Genomic DNA, 25,205 nt, shown 5'->3' with positions numbered 1-25,205 from the left:
CTCTATGATAATTTTAAGGCTTAATTCCAGTTTGGGTCCCTGATGTTTCACAAATGTGCGATCTGCACCCCCTGTGTTTGAAATGTGCGGTCAAGGTCCCTCATGATTCTAGAACGATCTGCTGAGGCCCTTCCGTTAAGTTCCGTCAGTTGACTAAACGAAAGTCCCTGACTAAATTCATTAATTCTGAAAAAGCAAATTGGTGACAGAAATAATCCGTCACAAACACAGGCCTCTTCCAACCAATCCAAAAATACAACCCCCCTCAACACAATATAGAAACACAAACTTGGAATCAAAAATAAAATCCAGAAACACAAACTCCTTCAACAAAATTCCAGAAACACAACTTCTTTTAACACAAAATCTAGAACCACTAACCCCCGCACCACATCACCATCACTGCAACCCATTTTTTCACACTCATTTTCACCTTAGAAAACTCTTCATCCTTCCGTCTGAAAATCCTGGAGGAGGTTGAGAAATCTTGCATTTTGCCTCATAAAAAACCAATCTTCACGCTGATTGAACCATTTTTTGTACTCCTAAAAAAATAAAACTCATAGAATCAATAAGAAAACCCACTTTTACATTCCAAATCCTATACACTCAAGGATTAGAATGAATAAGATGAAGATATAATTTTCCATGATAAACAGAGAAAAGTGCTCAAGGTATGATCGACTCAAGATGTTCCCTACATTACCATCTCCTCTCCCTTAAGCTGTCTGGAAGACCAATGCTAGAGTCCTTACCTCTTCAACTCTTAAGCGCAAGGCAAGCCATGAGCAATTGGAAGAGCAGTCCCTTTTAAAGAAATCTGCTACTGATGGTGAAGCTGATGTAATTATGACAAATTCATCACCATCTCACAAGCAAGGGGAGACAAAGACTCAAAATTCCTCAGTTGATTCAATAGCAGCCGCATCAACATCTTATAGGCAGATGAAAAATGAGACCACTTTACATGGCAAAGTTAAAAGTAACAAGATGAAAAATGAGACCACTTTAGATGATATTTTTGACAAACTAAAATTACTACCTGGTATAAAATGTATAATTTTCTTTCTAATGAGAAAGTGTCGTGACCTCCTCCAAATTAGTCAAAGCCATCCCCTTTCCCTCGGTCTCCAAATCACCACCAAATTTACCTTCCTTCAACCTTTGAACAGCCCCAAGAACTCACCTCCATCCCAGCCAAACTCAACGACCTGCAAACCCCAATGCCGAGACACCATGAAATCCTCTTTTCTGTTTTGGCTTCCACCGCTGTTGAACCACACCCGTTTCGGTCCTCTCGCCTCGTCGTTGAGCTCGTTGGAGAGACTTCCACCACCCAACAACCTCCCTCACCCCCACCCTTAGAGAACTTCTTCCTCTCTTTTTTTCCCAACAACCCCACCCCAGCAAACTGAGACGCAACCACTCATAACCTGCCCTTAATTTTAAGGACGATGCTCGCCGGAGAAGACGTCGGTGGCGGTCGCCGGAGTGACGACGACCGAACATCAAATTGGTTGAGGGGTTTTGAAGCTGGCTTCAAGGGGAGTCTAACCATGGTGTTGATTTTTCCATTGGAGGTCGGACGGCTCTGAAATCGGGGCGAGAAGGTGGTGGCGGTAAGGTTTCATATCCTCTATTTTGTGTCGATTTTCTTCGAATCGGGAGGTGGTGTTGGAGCGCCGGTGTTCGCTGGGACAGGGGGAGGAGCATGCGATTGACAGGTGGTGGTCGCGGCTCTGGTGGTGGTCGTTGGACCATTTGCAGGGGCAGAGCTTCATGGTTGTGGCCAACGGTGGTTGTTGCGTGCGTGGAGGTGGTGGTTCAGCCAAGGAATGAAGAAGAGTAGTATGAAGAGGGTGATGAATAGAGGAGAAGGGTGCTGCCATGGTGTGTTGGGTTGCAGAGGAAAGGGTAAAGAAAAATGAAGAAGATGATGTGTGAGGGAGAGGAGAAAAACACGAGAGGGAGAGGGAGAGTGAGAGTGAGGTGTTGGCTGAAGGGTTTTGTGACGGAATATTTCCGTCACAAATTATTAGCCTATATTTCATGAATTAAATAAGTGACACGTCAGCATTTCCGTTTGGTCAACAGACGGAACCTAGCGGAAGTTAACGGAAGGGCATCGTTATCACGTTTTAGATATATGAGGGATCTTGACCGCACGTTTTAAACACAGGGGGTGCAGACCGCACATTTATGAAACATCAGGGACCTAAACTGGAATTAAGCCTAATTTTAACTATCAATAATTATTTAATAAAAATATTTATTAATTTTAAATCTACTTTATCTAAATTAATTAATTATAAATATTATTTATAATTGGCTTAATAGCTCTTTTAGTCCCTCACTTATCACGATTTTGCGCTTTAGGTCCCTCCAGAAAAATATTAGCAAAATTTGTCCCTCACAATTACACACTTTTGCCGCTTTAGTCTCAAATAGGGATATTTTTGCAAAGAATTAAGCAATGTGGAGGATCAAAAATGCTAATTTTTTATTGGGGACCAAAAGTGCAAAATCGTGATAAGTGAGGGACCAAAAGAGCTATTAAGCCTTTATAATTAATTAATTTTAATTCTTAATATTTGTCAACTCAAGTTATTTTTTTAAAATTATAACTATTATTATTTAATATAGGTATTTTTGTGAATATTTAATGTAGGTAGTTGAATAGCTTTTGACAATACAATTTTTTTTTCCAGTTTTTAATCTTATTATTTAATATATTTATTACAAAGATAATTTATTATTACTTAATGCATTATAATACATGTAATCTTTACTAATGTATTTAATGTAATGGTTCGAGTGTGCTTTACTTATATATATAGATATATAGATAGATAGATTTTTTTTTTGGAAAAACCAAAAAAAAAATTATATATATAGATATATAAATAATTACTTGGGGAAATAAGAGCCCCAAGTACAATATAGATAGAAATATATTGATAGAATTTTTTTATTTTAAAAGTATTTTATCTAAATTATTTATTAATAAATATTATTTTGATTTTTTAAATTTGTTAAATGCAAAGCTCAAGTCAATTTTAAGTCTATGAATGTTGTTATTTAATATAAGTAGTTGAATAGGTTTTTATAATACAATTTTTTTCAGTTTTTAGTTTATTAATTTTTTTATTTTTTAATGTATTTAATATAAATGTATGTGAGCTTTATTGATTTAATACATTAATTGCATGCAAAAACACAAGTGTGCTTTACATATATATATAGAAACCAAATATATATATATATATATATATATATATAAATAATTACTTTGGGAAATAAGAGCCCCAAGTACAATATAGATAGATATATATTGATAGAAATGTTTTTATTTTAAAAGTATTTTATCTAAATTATTTATTAATAAATATTATTTTTATTTTTTAAATTTGTGAAATGCAAAGCTCAAGTCAATTTTAAGTCTATGAATGTTGTTATTTAATATAAGTAGTTGAATAGGTTTTTATAATACAATTTTTTTCAGTTTTTAGTTTATTAATTTTTTTATTTTTTAATGTATTTAATATAAAGGTATGTGAGCTTTATTGATTTAATTCATTAATTGCATGCAAAAACACAAGTGTGCTTTATATATATAGATTTTTAAATCTCCATACGAAAATATTTTTTCATACATACCATGATATATTTGAAGGTATGAAAAACGGTAGAAAGGGGGGGTTTGAATAACGTTTTCAGTATAAAACTTCCACCTTAAAGATTTTGACAAATCTTTCGAGAACTTAAGTGCTAAAGATAAGAGATAGAAAAGCACACAAGGATTTTATCCTGGTTCACTTGATGAATCACTCAAGCTACTCCAGTCCATCCGTTAAGGTGATTTCTTCCTTCTTAAAATGAAGGCAATCCACTAATCAGGTAAGAGTTACAACTGCACTTGAAACCTACAAGTGACTAACAATTACACTGACTTAGCTCACACTAAGATTCACTCTCTTAGTCTTCTCTAGGATCCGATCAACCTTGATCTCCTAAAGGAACTAAACAAACTGTTTATCAAAGAATTGTTTACAAGAGATTTGCTTCTAAAAAGCTAATAGTAAACTCAATGAATTTCAGATGAAAGAAAGCTTAGAAGAATTTGAATATGTCTTGCGCGTATATGAATGCTTCTAGCCGCTTCTTTCAGTCTTCAGTCTCTTTATATACTCCAAGAATTAGGGTTGAGCGTTGCATGGAAAATGCTACCGTTGGAGGGCAGTTCTGGAAAATCCAGCTTCTGCTATGTCTGAGACTGTTAGGTAGGTCGTCAGGAAGGTACAGTTGCTTTTGTACTTGGATAGCGACTTGACCTTTAAACCTAGGAGACTTCTGATCAGGGGAATGCTTCATATTGGAACTTGTGAAGCCGGTTGATTAGAGTCAGAGGGAAAGCCCAGATCCTCTGACCATTGTTTCTTCTGATTCTGAACTCAGAGGGAAGTACATGGTCTTCAGAGTATCTTGCTTCTGGACATCAGAACTTCACTAATCAGCTTCTGGATCTTCAGAGTCTTCTACACCATCAGAATATCTGAGCCTTCAGTGTTTCTTGGTTATCAGACTTTCTGGATCTTCAGAACTTCTAGTGACTGAGTCCACATCAGAGTTTGTATAACTTCAGAACTTCTGAAGCTTTTCCACTGTTCATACTGAACATGGTGAATGCGAAAGCGTTGCTTGGGTCGCTCTTTAACACAGTGCTTCTGATTTGTGTGAGATTGTGTTGAGGTCAGAACCTGTAAATAGCAACTCAGAAAAAACACGTTAGAGTACCACAATTGTTCATATCAAAAGGTTAACTTGTAATCATCAAAACATAGAGTTGTACTACTAGATCAAAACTTGATCTTACAATATTTACTGAGAAGTATTTTCTATCTTAAACTATTGATAAGTAATATTTTTTGAATTTAGAATAAAATTTAAAAGTATGAATTGATCAAAATGAACTTCCCTTAGACCCAAGATTTGATAAGTGTTATGCTCTCCGTGTATATTGAATGGTGCTCGACTGAGTGATTAGTGGTGTGATGGGGTGAACGGTGGAGCACATGGTGAATTTTCTCCTCGCAATGGGAAGTATGTGAGAAAATTCATTTTCTCCTCAAATTTAGTCTATAGACAATAATTTAATGTTACATGTTACAAGTAACCAAATAAATGTTTAAAGACTTCTTACCTCTTGTCAACCCAAGTCTGATCTTTCTTCTTAATGTACCTTTGAAAACCCTATGGATATGCACCTCTCTTCCTAACTCTCTCGCCTAATATATAGAACATGATTATAAATCATGTGTAATACAATTATATAGTGTGAACTTGAAAATCTAAAATAATGAGATCAATAATTGACCTATAAACATTGGGGTGGACAGACTCATAAAATTGGAACGAAATAAAGATGAGTGAACAATTTCATAATTAATACTAGGGGTGCACATAGGTCAGATCAACCCGATTCGAACCTAACCCAGAAATACAGATTGGTTCGAGCTCGCAAAACAATTTGGATTTGAAGCTAGGCAACTCGAGGTGTTTGGTTCAAGTCTCGGGTTAGGGAGATCAAAATTTGAACCGACTTGAGACCCGACCATACTATCAAAGTCTAGTCGCGTTCCACACTTTCACTAACAACCTTCACATTTCAATACACATTTTCACTCCTAAAACCTAACCCTAGGTGGACTGGTCAGGACTTTGGGTCCACTAGCTAGTGTTGGGCATCCTGACTTGGAAGGGTTCCAGGTCGCAGCGTGCCTCCTATTAAGGGGCCTAACTGAGGACTAGCAAGAGCGACACGTTCCAAGGAAGACGCTGCAGAGAATGTGAATGGAAGACACACTTCATCCTCGAGACTTGGACTTGGTGTTTTACTAGCATGTGGATTGGTTAGGGCGCCTCACCTCGAAGCTAGCGGCTCGACCCTACACATAGGGGGTCATGGGCCCCATGGCGAGTCCACTTCTATGGACCTAGCAGGAGTCAACGTTAGTTGGGCTGATCCCGACACAAGGCCCATTAAGCTATAGCGAGAGCCGTTGTGTAAAAGACTTAGGGTTAGGGTTTAGCCCCAATATGAAAGGCTAGACCTCTGATTCAATAAGACAGGTTCTCTTCAATTTATTCTTTACGAGGCACAAAACCTAGATATAAGATCCCTATGTCCTTGCCATAGGTATTGTTTACACATGCGTCATCATCTTCGGATCTCTTCTCCCCACAATGTTGTTCTTCTTCCTTCATCGCCCTTCTATAGTTCCCTTCTCCCCCACGATGCGGTCCCTCTTTTTCTTTCAACCCTTATGTTTCTTCTTCACCTTGACGACAAATATGATTAGTGACATTACTCTTCCTTCTTCACGACGCAGTGACGTGTTTAACCTCCATGGTGCATTGCTTATGTCTAGTTCTACTCTTCTCCTACCCCATCACGACACGGCCACTCCGCCCCATACCGATGCGCCTCCGTCCTTCGCCAAGTTGAGTTCATCGTTTATTGTAGTTTTATTTCCGTTTGGTTCAAGATGCATTACAACATACAAAGTACAAACTCAAATTCCGTTTTATTTTTTGTTTTCGAAGAGGAGCGTATTTAATTTTGAGCTGAAGGTTTCTAGTTTGTGTTTGTTCTGGGAATGAACATTGAAGAGAGGCATAGTACCTAGAGGTAGAGGGATTGTGCCAAGAGAGAGTGAGAATGAGAGAGAGTGCTGAATTTCAAGTGTTATTTCATCCAATGAGCCAAAAAGTCCCTTACAATTGATAACTACCTCCTATTTATAGAGCTTGGGTACTACCTATTGGGCCAATTGGGCCTCCAAGATCAGGGCCCATCTGAAGGCCAGGGCCCCGCCTCAAGGGCGGGATATACGCTGGGCGTTGCCCCTCTAGGGGCTCGCCCAGTCCACTAGTCCACAAGACACCGAGCTCGAGGTACGAGAGCTAAGGGTGTCTTTTAAATGCTGTCACATGTCTTATTGTACACCGGAATCTACACTGCCAACATGGCTTGAAAAAAGAGAAGTTAACTATATCGCCAACATGGCGTGAGCAAAAGGAAACTAGCATTTTCAGTTACCCAGTCCACTGACTTGACGAGTAAACCAAGCTGGCAAGTCCACAAGTCCGCAAGCGGCGAGGACGACTACTTTGTATTGGTGACAAGTTGGAGCAGGTGTATGATCGCTCGCCAGCGGGAAAGGTGGCAGGCATGGGTCATGTGCTGATCATTCAGTCATTGACTGGCGGTGACCCCGGCGAGCGACTGAACTTCGTTGTTGGTGTCAATCGTCAGGCGATGGCGTTTGATCCCTATAGTGGCGAGGCTTTTCGCGCTTTCCCTTATTTTAAAACCCTTTCAAATTTCTATCTGCCTCACGTGGCTGCCCCACGTGATGTGTTGGTTACATCAATTTCCCTCTTTCTCCGGAACCGTCACTTCACCTTTCATAACCGTCCCATCGTGCGCAGTAACTCCCCTTTGCACGCGACCCACCTCCCTAAAACCATCATGACTTCCAACCTCCCACACGCGTCCAACACGCGTCACCCTTCCAGCTTCTCCCCTTCTCCTATAAAAACCCTTCTTCCCCACTGTCATCCCTTTCCGAGACCCCTCTTCACTTCCCTAATCGCTTACCAAACTCCTTCTGCCCACTTCCGCTCCGGAGCCGTCGCTTATCACCCTTTCCGCTACCCACTCTTCACATCCTACTCCGGTGAGTCCCACTGTCTTTATCTTTACATCGCACACATACTGATCTTTTCTTTTCTTTCACCTCACTGTCTTCTAAAAATGGCTTCAAACCCTACCTCCCCTAATCACTCTTCTTCCTCCTCCGAAAGCGACCCTGACTCCACCGCTGCCGGCGGCCTCCGTTTAGAGGTTCCGGAGATCCCAGCTCACCGATTAAAAACCTACGCCACCCTGCCCCTTCCAGTCCAAGTAGCCCCCAAACACGAGGCTATAGATCAACCTTCCATCTTCCAAGATAGCGATCCCATTGTGCAATTCGTGAACTCCCTGGGTGGCTTGTCCAATGATGATGAGTTTAACGCCAAACTCAGGATCTGGGTTTGCAGTCCCGGGGATCGCCCCTGGCTTCACAAGCCAGACGGCGACGTAAAGAGATCCCATTTTTTCTTTGCGTACGAATACATGTTTAGCGAGCTTGGAATCAGGCTTCCTTTCTCGCCCTTTGTCCAAACCGTCCTCCGCGACATCAACGTGGCTCCCTGTCAACTCCACCCTAACGCCTGGGCCTTCATTCGATGTTTTGAAATCCTAAGCGCCGCTGTCGGCATCGCCCCGTCCCCCACCAGTTTCTTCTACCTTTACGACGTCGACCCCAAGTCCATCAAAAACAAAGGATGGATTTCCTTGAAGGCTCGAGCCGGCCGGAAGTGTTTGCATCCCCACAAAAGTAACGCGAAGTCCTCCTTCGCACGAAAGTACTTCCGTGTGGCGGTTCATCCCGCCTACCCAGAGGCATTCACCCTCAGAGACGGGACCGCCCTCTTTCCTCTTTACTGGACAGAGAAGCCCAACGGGATCACCGATCCTTCAGAGGATTCCTTGTCCGCCAACGATAAAGCCTTTCTTAATCTCCTTGCCCCACTTCCCATCCTTGACTGCACAACAGTCCTTGAGGGCGCTGACCTCTCAAGAACTCCCAAATACTTAGGTTGCCCATAGCTCACTTTTATTATTGACATTTCCTTTCTCGACTCCTATGTTATCACTGATCGTTTTTTTTATTGTTACAGAAGATATGAATTTCACGAACGCCGAGCTCCTGAAGGCCCGCGAGAGGAGAATGGCTCGCTTCTCCCCAAAATTCAACACTGAGGGCGACGCGAAAAAACGGGGCGGTGCTGAAAACCAAGCCGAGAGCACCAAAGCTCCCAAGAGGAGAAGATTGACCAAAGCCTCCTCCGACGCCGGCACATCCAAACCTGGCGCTCAGCCCACCACTGCTGCTGCTGCGCCTAAAGGCAAAAATGTCGCTGAAGCCTCTGTCGCCGCAGCTACCGAGCCAACCGCCGTACCAGCTTCTTCTCCCGCTTCCGCCGGTGCGACCGCTGCTTTTGCCGCTGAGTCCTCTATTGGCGCCACAGCCGCCTCCGCCGGCGTTAACGCCACAAAAGCTGCTGCGTCTTCCGACACTCCTATTGGAGATAAGGAAAAAGAAAATGAAACCCCAAAGTCTCCCCCTCGCCAAGATGCGCCTCCTAGCCCGCCCTCAACACATGATGCGGGCCCCATGCCTTCCCCGCCTCATCAAGGGGAAAAATCCTGTCCTGGCGCTGCCACTACCTCTGAAGCAGCTCAAATTGAACAAGCCCCTGCTCCTGAGGTCGGTTCTTCAAGCTATTATAATATGCTCCCCAACGCCATTGAACCCTCAGAATTCTTACTTGCTGGTCTCAACCGTGACGTTATAGAAAAAGAAGTTTTGAGTCAGGGCCTGAATGTCACCAAGGAGGAGACTCTTGCTTGCCTCCTACGCGCTGGGTGCATCTTTGCTCACACGTTTGAGAAGTTCAATGCCGCCAACGTTGAAGCTGAGCGGTTGAAGGCCGAAAGTGCTAAGCATCAAGAAGCCGCCGCTGCTTGGGAAAAGCGTTTCGACAAACTGGCGACGCAGGCAGGAAAAGACAAAGTCTATGCCGACAAGATGATTGGCACGGCGGGGATTAAAATCGGCGAGCTGGAGGATCAGCTGGCGCTGATGAAGGAAGAAGCAGATGAGCTTGATGCAAGCCTTCAAGCTTGCAAGAAGGAAAAAGAGCAAGCTGAGAAGGACTTGATCGCCCGAGGCGAGGCGCTGATTGCTAAGGAGTCAGAGCTTGCCATACTGTGCGCTGAGCTGGAGTTAGTGAAAAAGGCGTTGGCGGAGCAAGAGAAAAAGTCTGCGGAGTCCTTGGCCTTGGCGAAATCTGACATGGAGGCGGTGATGCAGGCTACGTCCGAGGAGATCAAGAAAGCGACCGAAACTCATGCCGAGGCCCTCGCCACGAAAGATGCCGAGATTGCTTCCCAACTAGCAAAGATCAAAAGTCTAGAGGACGAGCTGGCGACGGAGAAGGCCAAAGCCATTGAGGCGAGGGAACAAGCCGCTGACATCGCCCTTGACAACCGCGAGCGCGGTTTCTATCTCGCCAAAGATCAGGCCCAACATTTGTACCCGAACTTTGACTTTAGCGCCATGGGAGTAATGAAAGAGATAACCGCCGCAGGACTGGTTGGTCCCGACGATCCTCCCCTGATTGACCAAAACCTCTGGACAGCAACTGAAGAAGAAGAGGAAGAAGAAGAACAGGAGAAAGAAAATAATGAATAATGTAATTTTTAACATTACTTTTATCTTTTACTGTCACCTTGTAGTGCATTTTTCCGCCATTCGTCTATGTTTAAGCAACCCTTCGCCATAGCTTTTTATATCGCCGTTGGACATTTTGTAAGTCATATTGGAATGCTTTCGCCGTACACTACTCGCCTTCCCTCCTATTCATTCGCCGACCTTATATCTTGCGCTATTTTTCACGCGTCATATGATTGAATTACGCCTAACGATTTCGTGCGTTAATTTTAACTAGGACTTGTTGCTTGGTATTCCACCACCAAGACTTTAGACGTTTTTTCCCTAATAGGAAGAAACGGCCTCCATTCTCGAGGACTTCGCCCGGGGCTTTGCCCGCTCGGGGCTTACAATGCTTGGATCCCAATGGCCATTTGGGGGTCCCAAGACTTTTGCCTAGTTAACGGCGCTCGTCGTATTCTGGCGAGACTTACCCAGCACATCGTTTACGGGACCGGCGATCACGTCAGACTTTCCGGAGGGTGATTCCCAGGCGTCAAAGGCCATTTGTGGAATCGCCACAACCTTCAGGGTTCCAGCAAGCCCCTTTGGGGATCAAGCTTGTCCCACTTAGTGATCGCCGTAATTCTTTATGTCGATCGGCAATTCCGATCGTCAGGGAATCCCTGGAATTTTTTGGACACGAATTTCGTGAATTTTCGTCTTATTTTATTGATTTGTCGTTGCAGTACATTGGACAATTTGAGAACACTTCAGAAAATATTAAAGATATCTGGCTCCGGCGATTCCGACTTGTTCACTTTCTCGCCTGCAATCAACTATAAAAGTAGCGCAAGCTCAAACCATTGAACGATCGAGGTAACCGCCTCCCATCAAGCTCTTCTAAGTGATAGGCCCCATTACCAAGAACTTTAACAATGCGGTAGGGCCCTTCCCAGTTGGGAGTAAGCTTGTTCCCCGGGGCTCCCGATCGCCACTTGAGGACCAGGTCGCCAACCTGCATATCTCGGACGCGAACCCTGCTGTTGAACTTTGCCGCCACGCGCTGCTTCATCGCTGTTTCCCGAATGTGCGCCTCGTCGCGCGTTTCCGACAAAAGGTCCAGCTCCACCGCCATGTTGGCCTGATTTTCCTCTTCAAAACCTGGTCGAGTCCGCCATGTAAAGTTGTCAATCTCCACCGGCAACATGGCATCTACCCCGTAGGTCATTCTAAAGGGGGTTTCCCTTGTAGTAGATTGCTCGGTGGTGTTGTACGACCACAGCACCGCCGGAAGTTCATCCAACCAAGCTCCCTTAGCCTCCGCGAGCCGTCGTCTTAGTCCTCGTAGGATTACCCTGTTTGCAGATTCCACCTGCCCGTTCGTCTGCGGATGCTCAACAGAGGCGAACCTCATCTGTATGCCCATTTCCTTGCAGAACTCCCTTGTTTGACTGCTTGAAAACTGGGTCCCATTGTCAGATACGATCGCCCTTGGGATCCCGAACCTGCAAACAATACGCTTCCAGTAGAAATTGACTATCTTTGCAGAAGTAATCTTGGCCAAGGGTTCAGCCTCAATCCACTTAGTGAAGTAGTCCACCGCCACCAATATAAACTTCATTTGTGCCCTGGCGGTCGGGAAAGGTCCAACTAGGTCCACACCCCACATGGCGAAAGGCCACGGGGCGCTCATCGTTACCAACTCTTTTGGCGGTGCCTTAGACAAATCCGCGAACACTTGACACTCCTTGCACTGCTTCACGAAGTCCATACAATCTTTCCTGAGGGTGGGCCAGTAAAAACCCGCCCTCAACACTTTGCAAGCCAAAGACCTTCCCCCGATGTGGCTCGCGCACACTCCTTCATGTACTTCAGACATTATCGCTTCGTACTTCTCTGGCGATACACATTTCAACAATGGCGTCGAGAAACCACAGCGATACAAGTGTCCGTCAATGAGAGTATAGTGACTCGCCTCCCGCTGCTGCTCCTTCGTGCATTGCTCCACTTCTGCCGGGTCCCCCGCCAAGATAGATATTATGGGATCCATCCATGTTCTCCCTCTGTTTACGCAGGACATGAGCTCGCCTTCGATGCTTGGGTACGCCAGCGTTTCCTGAATCACACTTTTGTTATTGCCGGGCTTCCGCGTGCTCGCCAGTTTGGCTAGCGCGTCCGCCCGCTGATTTTCTGCCCGAGGAACGTACTCCACCACGACCTTTTGAAAGAGTGTCATCAAATACCGTACCCGCTCAAGGTACTTGATCAGATTAGGATCTTTGACCTGGAAAGTTCCCTTCACTTGATTCTCCACCAATTGTGAGTCCGTTCTTATCAACAAACTCCTGATCTTCACTTCCCGCGCCAACTTCAATTCGGCGATGAGAGCTTCATATTCTGCTTGGTTGTTCGTTGCTTTGAACTCGAATTTCAGGGATTGCTCCAACACTAGTTCCCCCGGCCCTTCTAACGTTACTCCCGCGCCGCTGCCACTACTATTGGAGGATCCATCCACAAAGAGAGTCCACTGAGTGTCCACTCTTTCAAACCGATCTGGAGTCAACTCGACCACAAAGTCAGCTAGTGACTGCGCACCAACCGTGCCCCGCTTATCGTATTGCAAACCATACTCTGACAATTCAACCGACCAGGCGACCAATCTACCTGATAAATCCGGTTTTTGTAATACTTGCCTCAAGGGCAAATCCGTCCGCACCTTCACGGGAAAACTCTGAAAATAAGGTCTCAACCGCCGGGCGGTGATGAGGACCGCCAGCGCCGCCCTCTCAATTTTCTGATATCTGACCTCCGCGCCCTGGAGTGTGTGACTAACAAAATAAACAATTCGATGCTCGCCATCTATCTCCTGCAACATCACAGAACTCAGAGCACTATCGCTCACAGCAAAATACAAATGCAGCGGGTGTCCCTGTATTGGTTTCGACAAGATCGGCGGTGACGATAGGAGTTCCTTGAGGCGAACGAAAGCTTCCTCACACTCCGCCGTCCACTCGAATGCGACATTCTTGCGAAGACACTTGAAAAAAGGAAAAGATCTGTCACCAGACTTGGGAAGAAACCGAGATAAAGCTGCTATTCGCCCCGTCAAACGTTGGACTTCTTTCACATTGGAAGGGCTTTTCATCTGCTGAATCGCCTTGCATTTTTCTGGGTTTATCTCGATTCCTCTGGATGTGATCATGAATCCCAAAAACTTACCCCCCTGAACACCAAAAGAGCATTTCTCCGGATTGAGGCGCATACTGTGCTTCCTAATTTCGCCAAATGCTTCCTCCAGATCTTGATGATGGTCTAAACCTCGTACTGATTTAACAATCATGTCATCAACGTAAACCTCCATGTTTCTTCCCACCTGCCCAGCAAAAACCCTATCCATCAATCTTTGGTAGGTAGCCCCAGCGTTCTTTAGTCCAAACGGCATGGTGCGATAGCAATAATTGACTCTGGCAGTCATAAAAGCCGTTTTGTCCTCGTCTGCCGGGTGCATGCGGATTTGATGATAGCCAGAATAAGCATCCATCAAGCTAAGCAGTTCGTTGCCCGAGGCACCATCAACAAGGCTATCGATGCTGGGAAGGGGATACGAATCTTTTGGACATGCCTTGTTTAAGTCTGTGTAATCTACACACATCCGCCATTTCCCGTTCGCCTTCTTTACCATTACGACGTTCGCCAACCACGTCGGATACTTCACTTCCCTGATGAACTCTGCCGCCAACAACTTGTCGACCTCCTGTTGCACCGCTTCACGAAGTCCATACAATCTTTCCTGAGGGTGGGCCAGTAAAAACCCGCCCTCAACACTTTGCAAGCCAAATGTTCTGGGAATGAACATTGAAGAGAGGCATAGTACCTAGAGGTAGAGGGATTGTGCCAAGAGAGAGTGAGAATGAGAGAGAGTGCTGAATTTCAAGTGTTATTTCATCCAATGAGCCAAAAAGTCCCTTACAATTGATAACTACCTCCTATTTATAGAGCTTGGGTACTACCTATTGGGCCAATTGGGCCTCCAAGATCAGGGCCCATCTGAAGGCCAGGGCCCCGCCTCAAGGGCGGGATATACGCTGGGCGTTGCCCCTCTAGGGGCTCGCCCAGTCCAGTGTTAAAGATTCATATTTTGCCATTATGTTTCTGGCATGGAAGGCTAACATAGGGTGAACTCACTAAGATATTTTCTTTCTTTTTCTTATTGTACGAGACCCGAACAAACGGAAGTGATCCAACCCGAATGTTATCGGTTTAATTCATTTCGGATTCGTACAAATAAATCATACCCGATCTAATCCAACTTGTACCCTTTTTGTTTAGTTCAGATTCTATTTTGGTGAACTCATCTGAACTAGTCCGTGTGCACCTTAGTAATACAATGGGAACAAGACAAGGATGAAGAGAAACTGAACTGAAAAATAAGACAAAATATATTAGCTTAGCTTTTAAATTCTACTCAAGTAGATGGTAGATGCAGCGCTTCCAGTATACATTAGATATAACAATCCCACCTAAACTACATGAACTTTGTCTTAAAATATTCATGGAAAACAATCAGAAATTTATCATCCAGTAAGAGCCAACCACGTATGAACTCCGTAAGCTTGGGCTTTCGGTTTCGTGAAGAATCGAATGCGTGCGGGAAGCAAATATGTATTAGGGTGGTGTCTGGTGACCTCTTTGTATTGTGCTGAGCCCAAAACTTACATTTAACAAACAATATACCTATTGCAAGCAATTGACTCCACGCAATTTCAACACTTGACTATAACATTTCCATTTGCTCTAAACAACATCTTTAAAAAGTTCTTTTCCAGATGCATATTTAGATATCCAGTAGAGTATCACGATAAAATTAAAAACATAGTACATAAAAGTAATTTTAACTAGTTTTTAAGATTATTTAATATTTATTATGATTTTAACTTCATCATAGTTTTTCACAAATATCTAAACATGCATTAAATAATTCTTCAACTCTTATTAAAAGTGTGCTTGGAACTAGATCTCATTAACTTTTGGTTGAGACCTTACTTCACGCTTTCAAAAACAAATCAAAACTATGGGAAAATACAACTACTAGCGATTTTGCTATCAAAAATAAGAAAAAGTAATGTTTGCTAGATTCATTGTAGATTTTCTTGACGAAAAAGCTCCTTCCAGGGCTGCTGCAATAGTTGCAATTTAGAGAAGAATGGCATGTGTAGAAGCAAGTGTACGTGATAAAAAATTTGCCCATTCATAATTGATCAATAAGAAGAAAAAGTTGGCGGTAAAGGGATAAAAGAAAACATATAACATTAGATACATCATGCAAGGCTGTAAAATAAACATGACTTGTTAAAATGAATGATGGTATAATTTTGGTTAAGCATGGTCAAAAGAGAGAACACATAATGGTGATGATTTAAGGTGACAATAATATAATTATGTACTAAATATATCAGCTATCCATGTCTTGAGGCTTGGTAATAAGCAGTAAGATAGAGTCATAGATAGAGCTTAGCTTGTCTTGCAAATGTAAATGTCACAACTCCTCTCACCTGCACATGTACCTGCTAAATCTAGTTGACTTAAGCAACCCATTAAATTTGATTATCATTGTTGTAATACATTGAATTACCAAACAAAACACCACTCTCACTCCTCTCACCTTATATATAAAGACCATTCTCTTCATGTTCTCCCCTCCCATGCAATGCAAGGAAACCCCTCCAAAATGTCTCGCCAACCCCAACCACCACCGCCAAACCCAGCCACCGCCGATGACAGCCTCACTTTCTTCAACCAATCAATGGAGCTTGTCAATCTTCCCCCGACTCGAACCCGAACCCGAGCCCATATCTCTCCCACCCTCGGCGAACTTCTCAAACGTGTGGAAGATGCTCAACACCAACACCACCACCACAACACCACCACTACCATTGCTGAAAGTGATGAAAAACATCACGTTCTTGACCTCTCCTCCTCCTCTTCCTCATCACTTCCCTCTCACCCATTTTACCTCTCCTTCACCAACTTAACTTACAGCGTCAAGCTCCGCCGCAAGATGTCCCTCTCCCGCTGTTTCACCTCCTGCCGCAATTCCTCACCGGCAAACGAGCTACCAGAAACCAAACCCAGCGGCACTAAAATTCTCCTCAACGGAATCTCCGGCGAAGCCAGAGACGGCGAGATCATGGCAGTTCTCGGCGCCAGCGGCTCCGGCAAGTCCACACTCATCGACGCCCTCGCCGACAGAATCTCCAGGGAAAGCCTCAAAGGCACGGTGACGCTAAACGGCGACGTCTTGGACTCCAGCCTCATGAAAGTCATATCCGCTTACGTCATGCAAGATGACCTCCTCTTCCCCATGCTCACCGTCGAGGAAACGCTCACGTTCGCCGCCGAGTTCCGCCTCCCTCGCTCCCTCTCAAAGTCCAAGAAGAAAGCCCGCGTCCAAGCTCTCATCGACCAACTCGGCCTCCGCTCCGCCGCCGCAACCGTCATCGGCGACGAAGGCCACCGCGGCGTCAGCGGCGGCGAACGCCGCCGCGTCTCAATCGGAATCGACATCATCCACGATCCAATCATCCTCTTCCTCGACGAGCCAACCTCTGGTCTCGACTCCACCAGCGCCTTCATGGTGGTGAAGGTTCTCCAGCGAATCGCCCGGAGCGGCAGCATCGTGATCATGTCCGTCCATCAACCAAGCTACAGAATCCTCGGCCTGCTAGACCGTCTCATCTTCCTCTCCCACGGCCAAACCGTCTTCACCGGAGCTCCGGCGAGCCTCGCCACCTTCTTCTCCGAGTTCAACCACCCCATACCGGAAAACGAAAACCGGACTGAATTCGCACTGGACTTAATCCGGCAGCTCGAAGAAACCCCCGGCGGAACCAAAAGCCTTGTAGAGTTCAACAAATCATGGCAGTTGAAACACCAACGCGCCGTTGATAACCACCTTGACGGAGTTAAAGTGTCGTTAAAGGACGCAATCAGCGCGAGCATTTCTCGTGGGAAGTTAGTTTCAGGCGCCGCTAACGGTAACGGCGGTAAGAACTCAACGGCGTCAGTTCCGACGTTTGCTAACCCGTTCTGGATCGAGATGGCGGTTATTGGAAAAAGATCTCTAACAAACTCGAGGCGGATGCCGGAATTATTCGGGATCCGTTTGGGTGCAGTTCTCGTGACCGGTGGAATCCTGGCCACCATTTTCTGGCGGTTAGACAATTCCCCTAAAGGAGTTCAAGAGCGTTTGGGTTTCTTCGCCTTCGCCATGTCCACTACCTTCTACACCTGCGCCGAAGCTATACCAGTTTTCCTCCAGGAGCGTTACATCTTCATGAGGGAAACCGCCTACAACGCCTACCGCCGCTCCTCCTATGTCCTCTCCCACTCCGTCATCGCCCTTCCAGCACTCATCTTCCTCTCCTTCGCCTTCGCCGCAACAACTTTCTGGTCCGTCGGCCTAGCCGGCGGAACTTCCGGATTCTTCTTTTACTTCCTGACAATTGTAGCCTCCTTCTGGGCTGGGAGTTCGTTTGTGACATTCCTCTCCGGGGTGGTGTCCCACGTGATGCTCGGTTTCACGGTGGTTGTGGCGATCATGGCTTACTTCTTGCTCTTCAGCGGATTCTTCATCAGTAGAAACAGAATCCCTACGTACTGGTTATGGTTTCATTATCTGTCTCTGGTGAAGTATCCTTATGAAGGGGTGTTGCAGAATGAGTTTGACATTCAGCCGCCGCGGTGTTTCGTGAGGGGTGTTCAGATGTTTGACAGTACGCCGCTGGGCGATGTGCCGGCGGCGTTGAAGGTGCAGCTGTTGAAGAGTATGAGTAAGACGCTGGGGGTGAACATCACGAGCTCGACGTGCGTGACCACGGGAGCGGATATACTGAGGCAGCAGGGGATCACGCAGCTTAGTAAGTGGAACTGCTTGTGGATCACTATTGCTTGGGGGTTCTTCTTTCGCTTCCTGTTTTACTTGGCACTCCTGTTAGGAAGCAAGAACAAGAGGAGGTAGAGAATGGATGGTCCTACTCATTCTTCTGAAGAATAACAAGCAAATCCAGAATGCAACATGAAAAAAAGGAACACGCTTAGTTTATGATTGTGGTTAATCAAGGTTGTTTTGGTTCAAGTTTGATACGTTCTTGTGCTTTGATTTCTTTGGGAAAAAATAGTACTACTATAATTTTCTCTTTTTTTTTTGTTATAATTTATCTCAATTTATTTATGTACCTACACTTTTCTATGGGTAATTATTAGTCTTCAATTTATTTATGTATATGCAATTTGTTTTTATTAAATTGGTGTCGATTATATTGGTTAAAAATAATTGTTTGAATCATAAAATTAAGAGTTCAATTTTTATTGAGTCACTTGATACTTCATTTAAGGTGTCCCTAAAACAAAATTAAATTGATGTTTTGTCATTCTTTAGGATCTAGCTTGATTGTTTTTAAGTTGAGTCTGAATTAAGTTATTATCTACTACATTTGACCTCTCAATACACATGTCTAAAAGAAATGGAAACAAAAGAAGCTGCAATTGTTTTTATCCAACCACTACAAGAGCCTATGCTAGTCAATTTAGGTGCTCATCGGTAACTTAATAATATTGATCAATTTTCGGGTGAAAAGTAGGTATAGTTTTTGTAATATTCATTTACTTAGTCAACTATCGGACTTTCACCATTGTAACTGTCATCACTAGTTACTACCATCACTAAGGTCCCGTTTGGAAAAACAGCTTAATTAAGCGCTTATTGTCATAAGCGCTTATGACATAAGCGCTTATTCATAAGCTATTTTTAAAAATTTATTGAAATAAATTAAAAATAAGTTGTATATAAGCATAAGCTGTTTTTCATAAGCTATCATGAGTAGCTTATGAGAATAAGCTGAAAATAGCTTATGGCAGGCCATAAGGTGTTTGCATAAGTTCTCCCAAACACTGGCATAAGAGCTTATGCTGTCAGATAAGCTCAAATAAGCTCTTCCAAACTGGGCCTAAGTACTTCCAACCACACTGAATAATTATATCTTCACACCTCATTTTTTAGGTGTAGAGAGGTGGAAGAAGAGGGGGATAGAAAGAAACAAGAGAGAAATTAAAGATGTGATAGGTGATTTGATTGATAAATAATAGAGAAATAGATAGAAAATGAAGGTGGAAAAGAGGTGAACGTGTGAATGTATCATAACTCCTTAATACGTTGTACCACCAGTACTATGTACCTTATTTTCCATTTTCGTTATCACATAGTACCCTTTACCACAACCACAGACCGCCACCATCTACCATGGACGACATTGTCACCACCATTGACCTTCCTCCACCACCAGAGAAACTCACTCCACCATTGCTCTCGTTCAGTGCCCTCCATCGCGAGCATCGTCAGACACCCTCCACGGTGACCTAATACTCTTCATCACCACATTCTCCACCTATTAATACCATTTGTGTCTTCACCACCCTTAGGCACCTACAACCACTCAACACTCTTTATTGGCGTCACCAACTGACAAGGACCCATCTTCAAACTTATAGGCTTAAGCTCACTTGAATCTTAAGGAACCAAATATCCACAAAGGACCAAGTAAGCAAATGAAATAAACTTCAAAGGGGAGGAGGAATAAATGATTATGGCGCCACGATTGATGAGTGATAAGCATGGGATGAGAAGCTACAAAAAAATCTTGATCATTCTCAAGAGAAGGGGAAAAGGAAGAGGAAGAAGTTGACTTTTCAACTACATAGACCAAATTGACAATTGAAAAAATTGTCCGAAGGACACTTAACATGACACATCAACACCTCCATCAGATAACATTTTTTGACCCAAGTTCTATCATGACCGACACTTTACAATATTGCAAACTTCAAAAAGTATTTCCTAAGTTTAGAGGCAAACTTGTTATACGCTCAAGTCAACTTGATTATTCACTCTTGTTTTGGTTTTGTCTAAATGATTGTTTACAAGTTGCAGCCCAGCCCATTTTGGCCCAATTCTTCATTCACAAAAAAATAAACATTATCCATTTAGAGATGCAGTGGTATAAATAGCGAAACTCATGTTGAGATGCATACGCATCTCGAGAAGGATTAGGTTTCATCAGCAGCAGCAGCAACAAACCACTCGCAGCAGGTAACTTTCTCTGCTTCCATTTCCCCCCTTTCGATTTCGCTTCCTTTTCAATCCGATTTGCACTTTCACTTCATCTGTTTCAATTCACCTGTGCTTCAATCTTATCAATTCCCATTTCGATTTCTCATCCAATTTGGATCTTGATTGTTGATATTGGATCTCGCATCTGATTTTACCCAATTATTCATCATCGATGAACACGATCGATTATTCGTTTGCTCTGATTTGATTTATGCGTCTCTGTTCAGCTTCTTCCATTGTCAATTATGCGATTTCCATGATTTATTTTGCAGAGCTAGAAGAAGCTGAGAATGCCTCGTTATGATGATAAGCATGACAATACCCGCCTCTATGTGGGTCACTTGTCTTCAAGGACCAGGGAACGTGATCTCGAGAGAGCTTTCAGCAAGTATGGAAGGTAATCTAATCATTCCCTCACATGTATAGAACACAAGTCTTAGTAACTGCATGCAAAGCTCCTCACTTTGGTTTGTTTTTGTATCTTCTGTGTTTGATACGTCACACCGTGTTGGCTTATGTACCGATTTCATTTGTACGAGCCGGGAGGAACTCTTTTGTTCTCATATATTTTTAATCTAGACTATTAGGCTATTAGCATGTTTGGATAATTTTTTATAGAATGAATTCTGACACCCAGAATCTCTCACGAGCTTCTCTCCATAATTGATTTTGTTTTTCGAATTAGTTGTAGAAGGATTTTCAAACATGCCAAGTATTGTCTAGTCTTCTAGTTTGCCACGGTTGGGACAGTTTACCAATGGGAGATGGGAGATAAATTACTGATAATTTGGCATGGGGTACCTAAACTAAGGGGGTTATCATAACATGCAGGTTGTTCCCAAGCTTCATTTTGTGCTTGGATTTATGTTGGTTATTGGTCATGTTATGTCTAGAATCCACTTTCCCACGGTGTCATGTTTTAACTTTAATGGCCTTGTTGAAGGTTTCTGGGGTTTTGGCTAAAACCTGGAGATCTGTGTTGGAAGGGTGGCCTTGGTGAAAATTCCCACGAATGTTGACTTTGGCGATTCTTTCTCTATTGTTATTGCATATTTTTATGGAAATGGCAACAATCACATACTGGTGTTTAGTTCGTTTTTGAGGGGCGAAGTATCATACAGTTCCAGTAGTTAAGTAATGATGGCCTTACTGTTTCTGGAAACCATTTACGCAGAGTTCGAGGTGTGGATATGAAGCATAATTTCGCCTTTGTTGTAAGTTTCACCCTTTCTTTGTCTTCTTTTATTTATTTTTTTGTTGGATTTTATTGCTCCTCATGCCTTTGATCAAATGTGGCTTCTAGTATCTGCTTGGGGGAATTAAGTTGTAGATCATGGTAAGATTTTTGTGTTACTTTCCTGGTTTGTTCCTTACATCTTTTGAACAGGAATTTAGCGATCCTCGAGATGCTGATGATGCAAGATATAACCTGGATGGTCGTGATGTTGAAGGAAGTCGTATTGTTGTGGAATTTGCCAAAGGGGTAAGACATGCTTTCATACATGTTTTCTGTACATAAGAAGGGTTGCTTCCTAAACAGATGTTTTGCTTTATATTTCTGTCTTAATCTGGAAATTCTTTCTCAACGTACTTGTAGACATTGGTCTTGGATTGTATTTTTGAATATAGCATTGCCAAGGCAGTTGGTTTTTTTTTTTTATCATTTCTATCGCATCAGACATTGAGCTTTTATTTCTCCGAAGCTCCTCAATTCTCACATAAAGTGTTCTCATTCGCTGTTTTCATAACTTTTTAACACATCTATTATCTGTTCATATGTTTGAACAATTATTTTATGGTGGCTGTCTCCTTTTTTGCTTCATTATACATTTATTACAGCACCAACCACTTGCTTCATTGTGTTTGCTTATGGACCCTGGATTCTCTGATATTACTGTTGTTCCCTTACTTGTGAACAGTCTTTGTTTGCTTTTCATTGCATGTTAATTTTTATTTTAGTCTGATGATATGTAATTAATCAGGGTCCTCGCGGTAACCGCGAATACTTGGGTCGAGGTCCACCTCCTGGATCTGGACGCTGCTTCAATTGTGGCCTTGATGGTCATTGGGCCCGAGATTGCAAAGCTGGGGATTGGAAGAACAAGTGCTACCGATGTGGGGATAGGGGTCATGTAGAAAGGAACTGCAAGAACAGTCCCAAAAAAACGAGGTAGGCTGTATTGCAGTGTTTCCTAACTCCTGCATTGTTATTGAATTTTTCTTATAATGGTTGTTGCTTTCTGATGGAGTTTGTGAGATCTAATCTAGTGATGTCAATTTGACTTGTTATAGTGGCAGACGTGGAAGGAGTTATTCTCGTTCACCGGTCAGGTCTCGTTCCCCTCGTCGTGACAGAAGTCGTGATCGAAGTTATAGCCGAGACCGCAGCTACAGGTATGCAGTCATTGGGCAAGGTTTCAATAGAATTAGTTGTTTGCTGTTGTCTCAGTATACATTATTGTATTGTGAAATCTCAGTAGACATTAGTGTATTGTCAATTTTTGCTTGTAAGCTGAACTTTAGTGCCATTGTTTTTGCCAGCCGATCAAGATCCCCTATCGGTAGAGAAAAAAGCCCACTTCGTGATGGATCACTCAGTCCTCGCAACAGAAGCCCTGTGCCTAAAAGTAGCCCTCAGCCCTCCAAGACCAGGAAGCATAGTTTATCACCTGACCGAGCTAGCCCACAGAAGAGAGGTGACTCCTCTCCTGCTGAGGATGGGTTGGTCACCCAGCAAGATGGGTCTGACTACAGCAATGGCCATAGAGATAGGAGCAGAAGCCCTGCTAGCCCTGTAAGGGACCGTGAAGGTAGCCTTAAAGCTAATGGTCGCAGTCAGAGCCCTGGCCGAAGTCCAAGGGATGATGACAGGAGCCCCATTGATGATGATGATGGCAACCACCGCCGCTTGCCAAGAGGTAGTGAGTCCCCTTGAATTGTATTATTCTGAGAAATGAACTCAGGAAGCTGTGGAGTGTTTTATCTGATTTGGTTACCGAATGCACTTCATCGTAAATTATGTGTCAATTATTCTCGCTCAAACAATTGCAAAACTGTATATCTGTTATTCAGATTTAGTGTTTGTTGTGCTGTGTGCGGCATGACAAGAATATAGCTTTGAGGACAAATATTTTGAACCAATGCATGCGAATTGTTATGAGATTTAAAATCCAGCATGTTGTGTCCTTTCTTTAAGTTCAAATGTTGAAGCCTTTTTTTAATTATCTCGCACAATTTGGTAATGCATGTTAGGAATTAATGTGAATCAATCTGAAACTGACGTTTGACATGTTTAGGCTTTAGGGTGTTTTTTTAGTGTTACTTTGGTGAAGGTTTAAGTACGACTTCCAAAACCCCAATATAAAGTTGGCACAACAAAGCATTTCTAACTATTGCATAATCTTTCCACGGATTCTCTATTGCACTTCTATATTTTTTTCCTTTTGTCTTGTGCGCCTTTTCCTCCTTAACCGAAAGCCTTATGCTTTGTTTGGTTTACCGGTGTTTGGTTTAGCAGAGAAAAAGAGAAGAAGTAGAAGAGGGAACATGAGTGGAAAAAAGAACATATTTTTATTGTGTTTGATATACTAAAAACATAATAGAGAAAGATAGTCATAAAGGGTGGGTCCACCCATGGACCAGAGGGTAACTTTGTTTTTTCCCTTTACCTTTCCCTTTACCCTTTTCCTCTTCTTCCTGGCAGCCTCTGTTCCTCTTCCCTTCATCTTTATCTTAGCAAATTCCAGCAAAGGCTTCATTTTGCCACAATCGAAAAGCTCCACCACATTTTCAACTCAGGGGATGATTCAATGAGGTGATTTGTGTAGGGGCTCGTCTTCACTGCCTCCAGCTTGCGTCATTCGCCATCACAGAACGCTATCAGATTGGAGCCGCCGTCGAAGAGATCAAGGCGACATGCAAACTGCCACCAGATTGGAGCCGTCGTCGACACCGTCAGATCGAATCCGCTGTCGCCGCCATCATTCTCCATCATCGCCTCCATGACCTAGATCTAGGGTTTCTCACCTTCATGGGGTTCTGCTAAAGCTTCGAAATTTGTTCAGCAAATGGGTTGGTAGGTCGCCATGCTTAAGCAATTTCTCAGTAAGATGAACCTGTTCGTGAGCAAGCTGGGCCTTATGTAAAGAGGCGAACTTTGGTTGAACTTGTTGATTTTGTGTCTTCCTGTTGTGTCTGGTTCAAGTTCAGCTTTTTTTTTTTCGAGTTTTTCATCTGTTTTTATGAGTTTTCAGTATGAATTGATTTCTGGAACAATATGTATTTTGAGTTTACTTCAGATCTGGTTATTATGACCAAGCTTTTGTCACCTTCTTGTGTTCACATATGGTCTTTCAATTGAAAAGGTGTCTTCATCAGCTAAGAGATATCATCCAGCATTTGTACCCTTTCTTTAGAATTGGAATGTGTTGATAATGAAATTGTATGGGAAATTTCATCAGCTAAGAAATTCAATACAGATTATGGAACAATTCTGCACGAATGTACTTGGAATAAGTTTATTTAAACTGCAATTATTTGAGAATGACAATGGAGGGATTGAAGGAGGTATAGTTTGGCTTGGTTGTGGTCTGATGGAGGTTGGTGGTGGGGTTTCGCTGGGAAGGGTGAGGGAGGGAGAGAAGGGTTTGACATTTTACACTTTTGCCCTTTTAATTTTCAACAAATCCTAGCCGTTGATCTAAAGAATATTCCAA

The 25,205-nt window shown here is 43.3% G+C and overlaps 2 protein-coding genes across 3 annotated transcripts; both read left to right on the top strand.

The window, feature by feature from the left end:
- The first annotated feature begins 15,859 nt into the window (after positions 1-15,859).
- Positions 15,860-18,580, top strand: LOC130730410 (ABC transporter G family member 20-like). The gene has a single exon (XM_057582420.1). The coding sequence runs from the start codon at positions 16,033-16,035 to the stop codon at positions 18,340-18,342; it is 2,310 nt and encodes a 769-aa protein (XP_057438403.1). The 5' UTR covers positions 15,860-16,032; the 3' UTR covers positions 18,343-18,580.
- Positions 18,581-20,360: 1,780 nt separating this feature from the next.
- Positions 20,361-23,663, top strand: LOC130730409 (serine/arginine-rich splicing factor RS2Z32-like). Of its 2 annotated transcripts, XM_057582418.1 has the most exons (7): positions 20,361-20,469; positions 20,763-20,887; positions 21,665-21,704; positions 21,878-21,973; positions 22,473-22,660; positions 22,783-22,884; positions 23,032-23,663. In XM_057582418.1, the coding sequence occupies exons 2-7, from the start codon at positions 20,781-20,783 to the stop codon at positions 23,423-23,425; spliced, it is 927 nt and encodes a 308-aa protein (XP_057438401.1). In that variant the 5' UTR covers positions 20,361-20,469; positions 20,763-20,780; the 3' UTR covers positions 23,426-23,663. The 2 variants fall into 2 exon arrangements, with proteins under 2 accessions (XP_057438401.1, XP_057438402.1); XM_057582419.1 differs by lacking the exon at positions 20,361-20,469 and having other exon boundaries at positions 21,434-21,704.
- The last annotated feature ends 1,542 nt before the right edge of the window (positions 23,664-25,205 follow it).

This window comes from Lotus japonicus, chromosome 1, assembly GCF_012489685.1.
Source record: "Lotus japonicus ecotype B-129 chromosome 1, LjGifu_v1.2".
NCBI lineage: Eukaryota > Viridiplantae > Streptophyta > Magnoliopsida > Fabales > Fabaceae > Lotus > Lotus japonicus.
The sequence above is the reverse complement of the archived record's forward strand: the minus strand, read 5'-3'. Positions and strand labels throughout refer to the sequence as shown.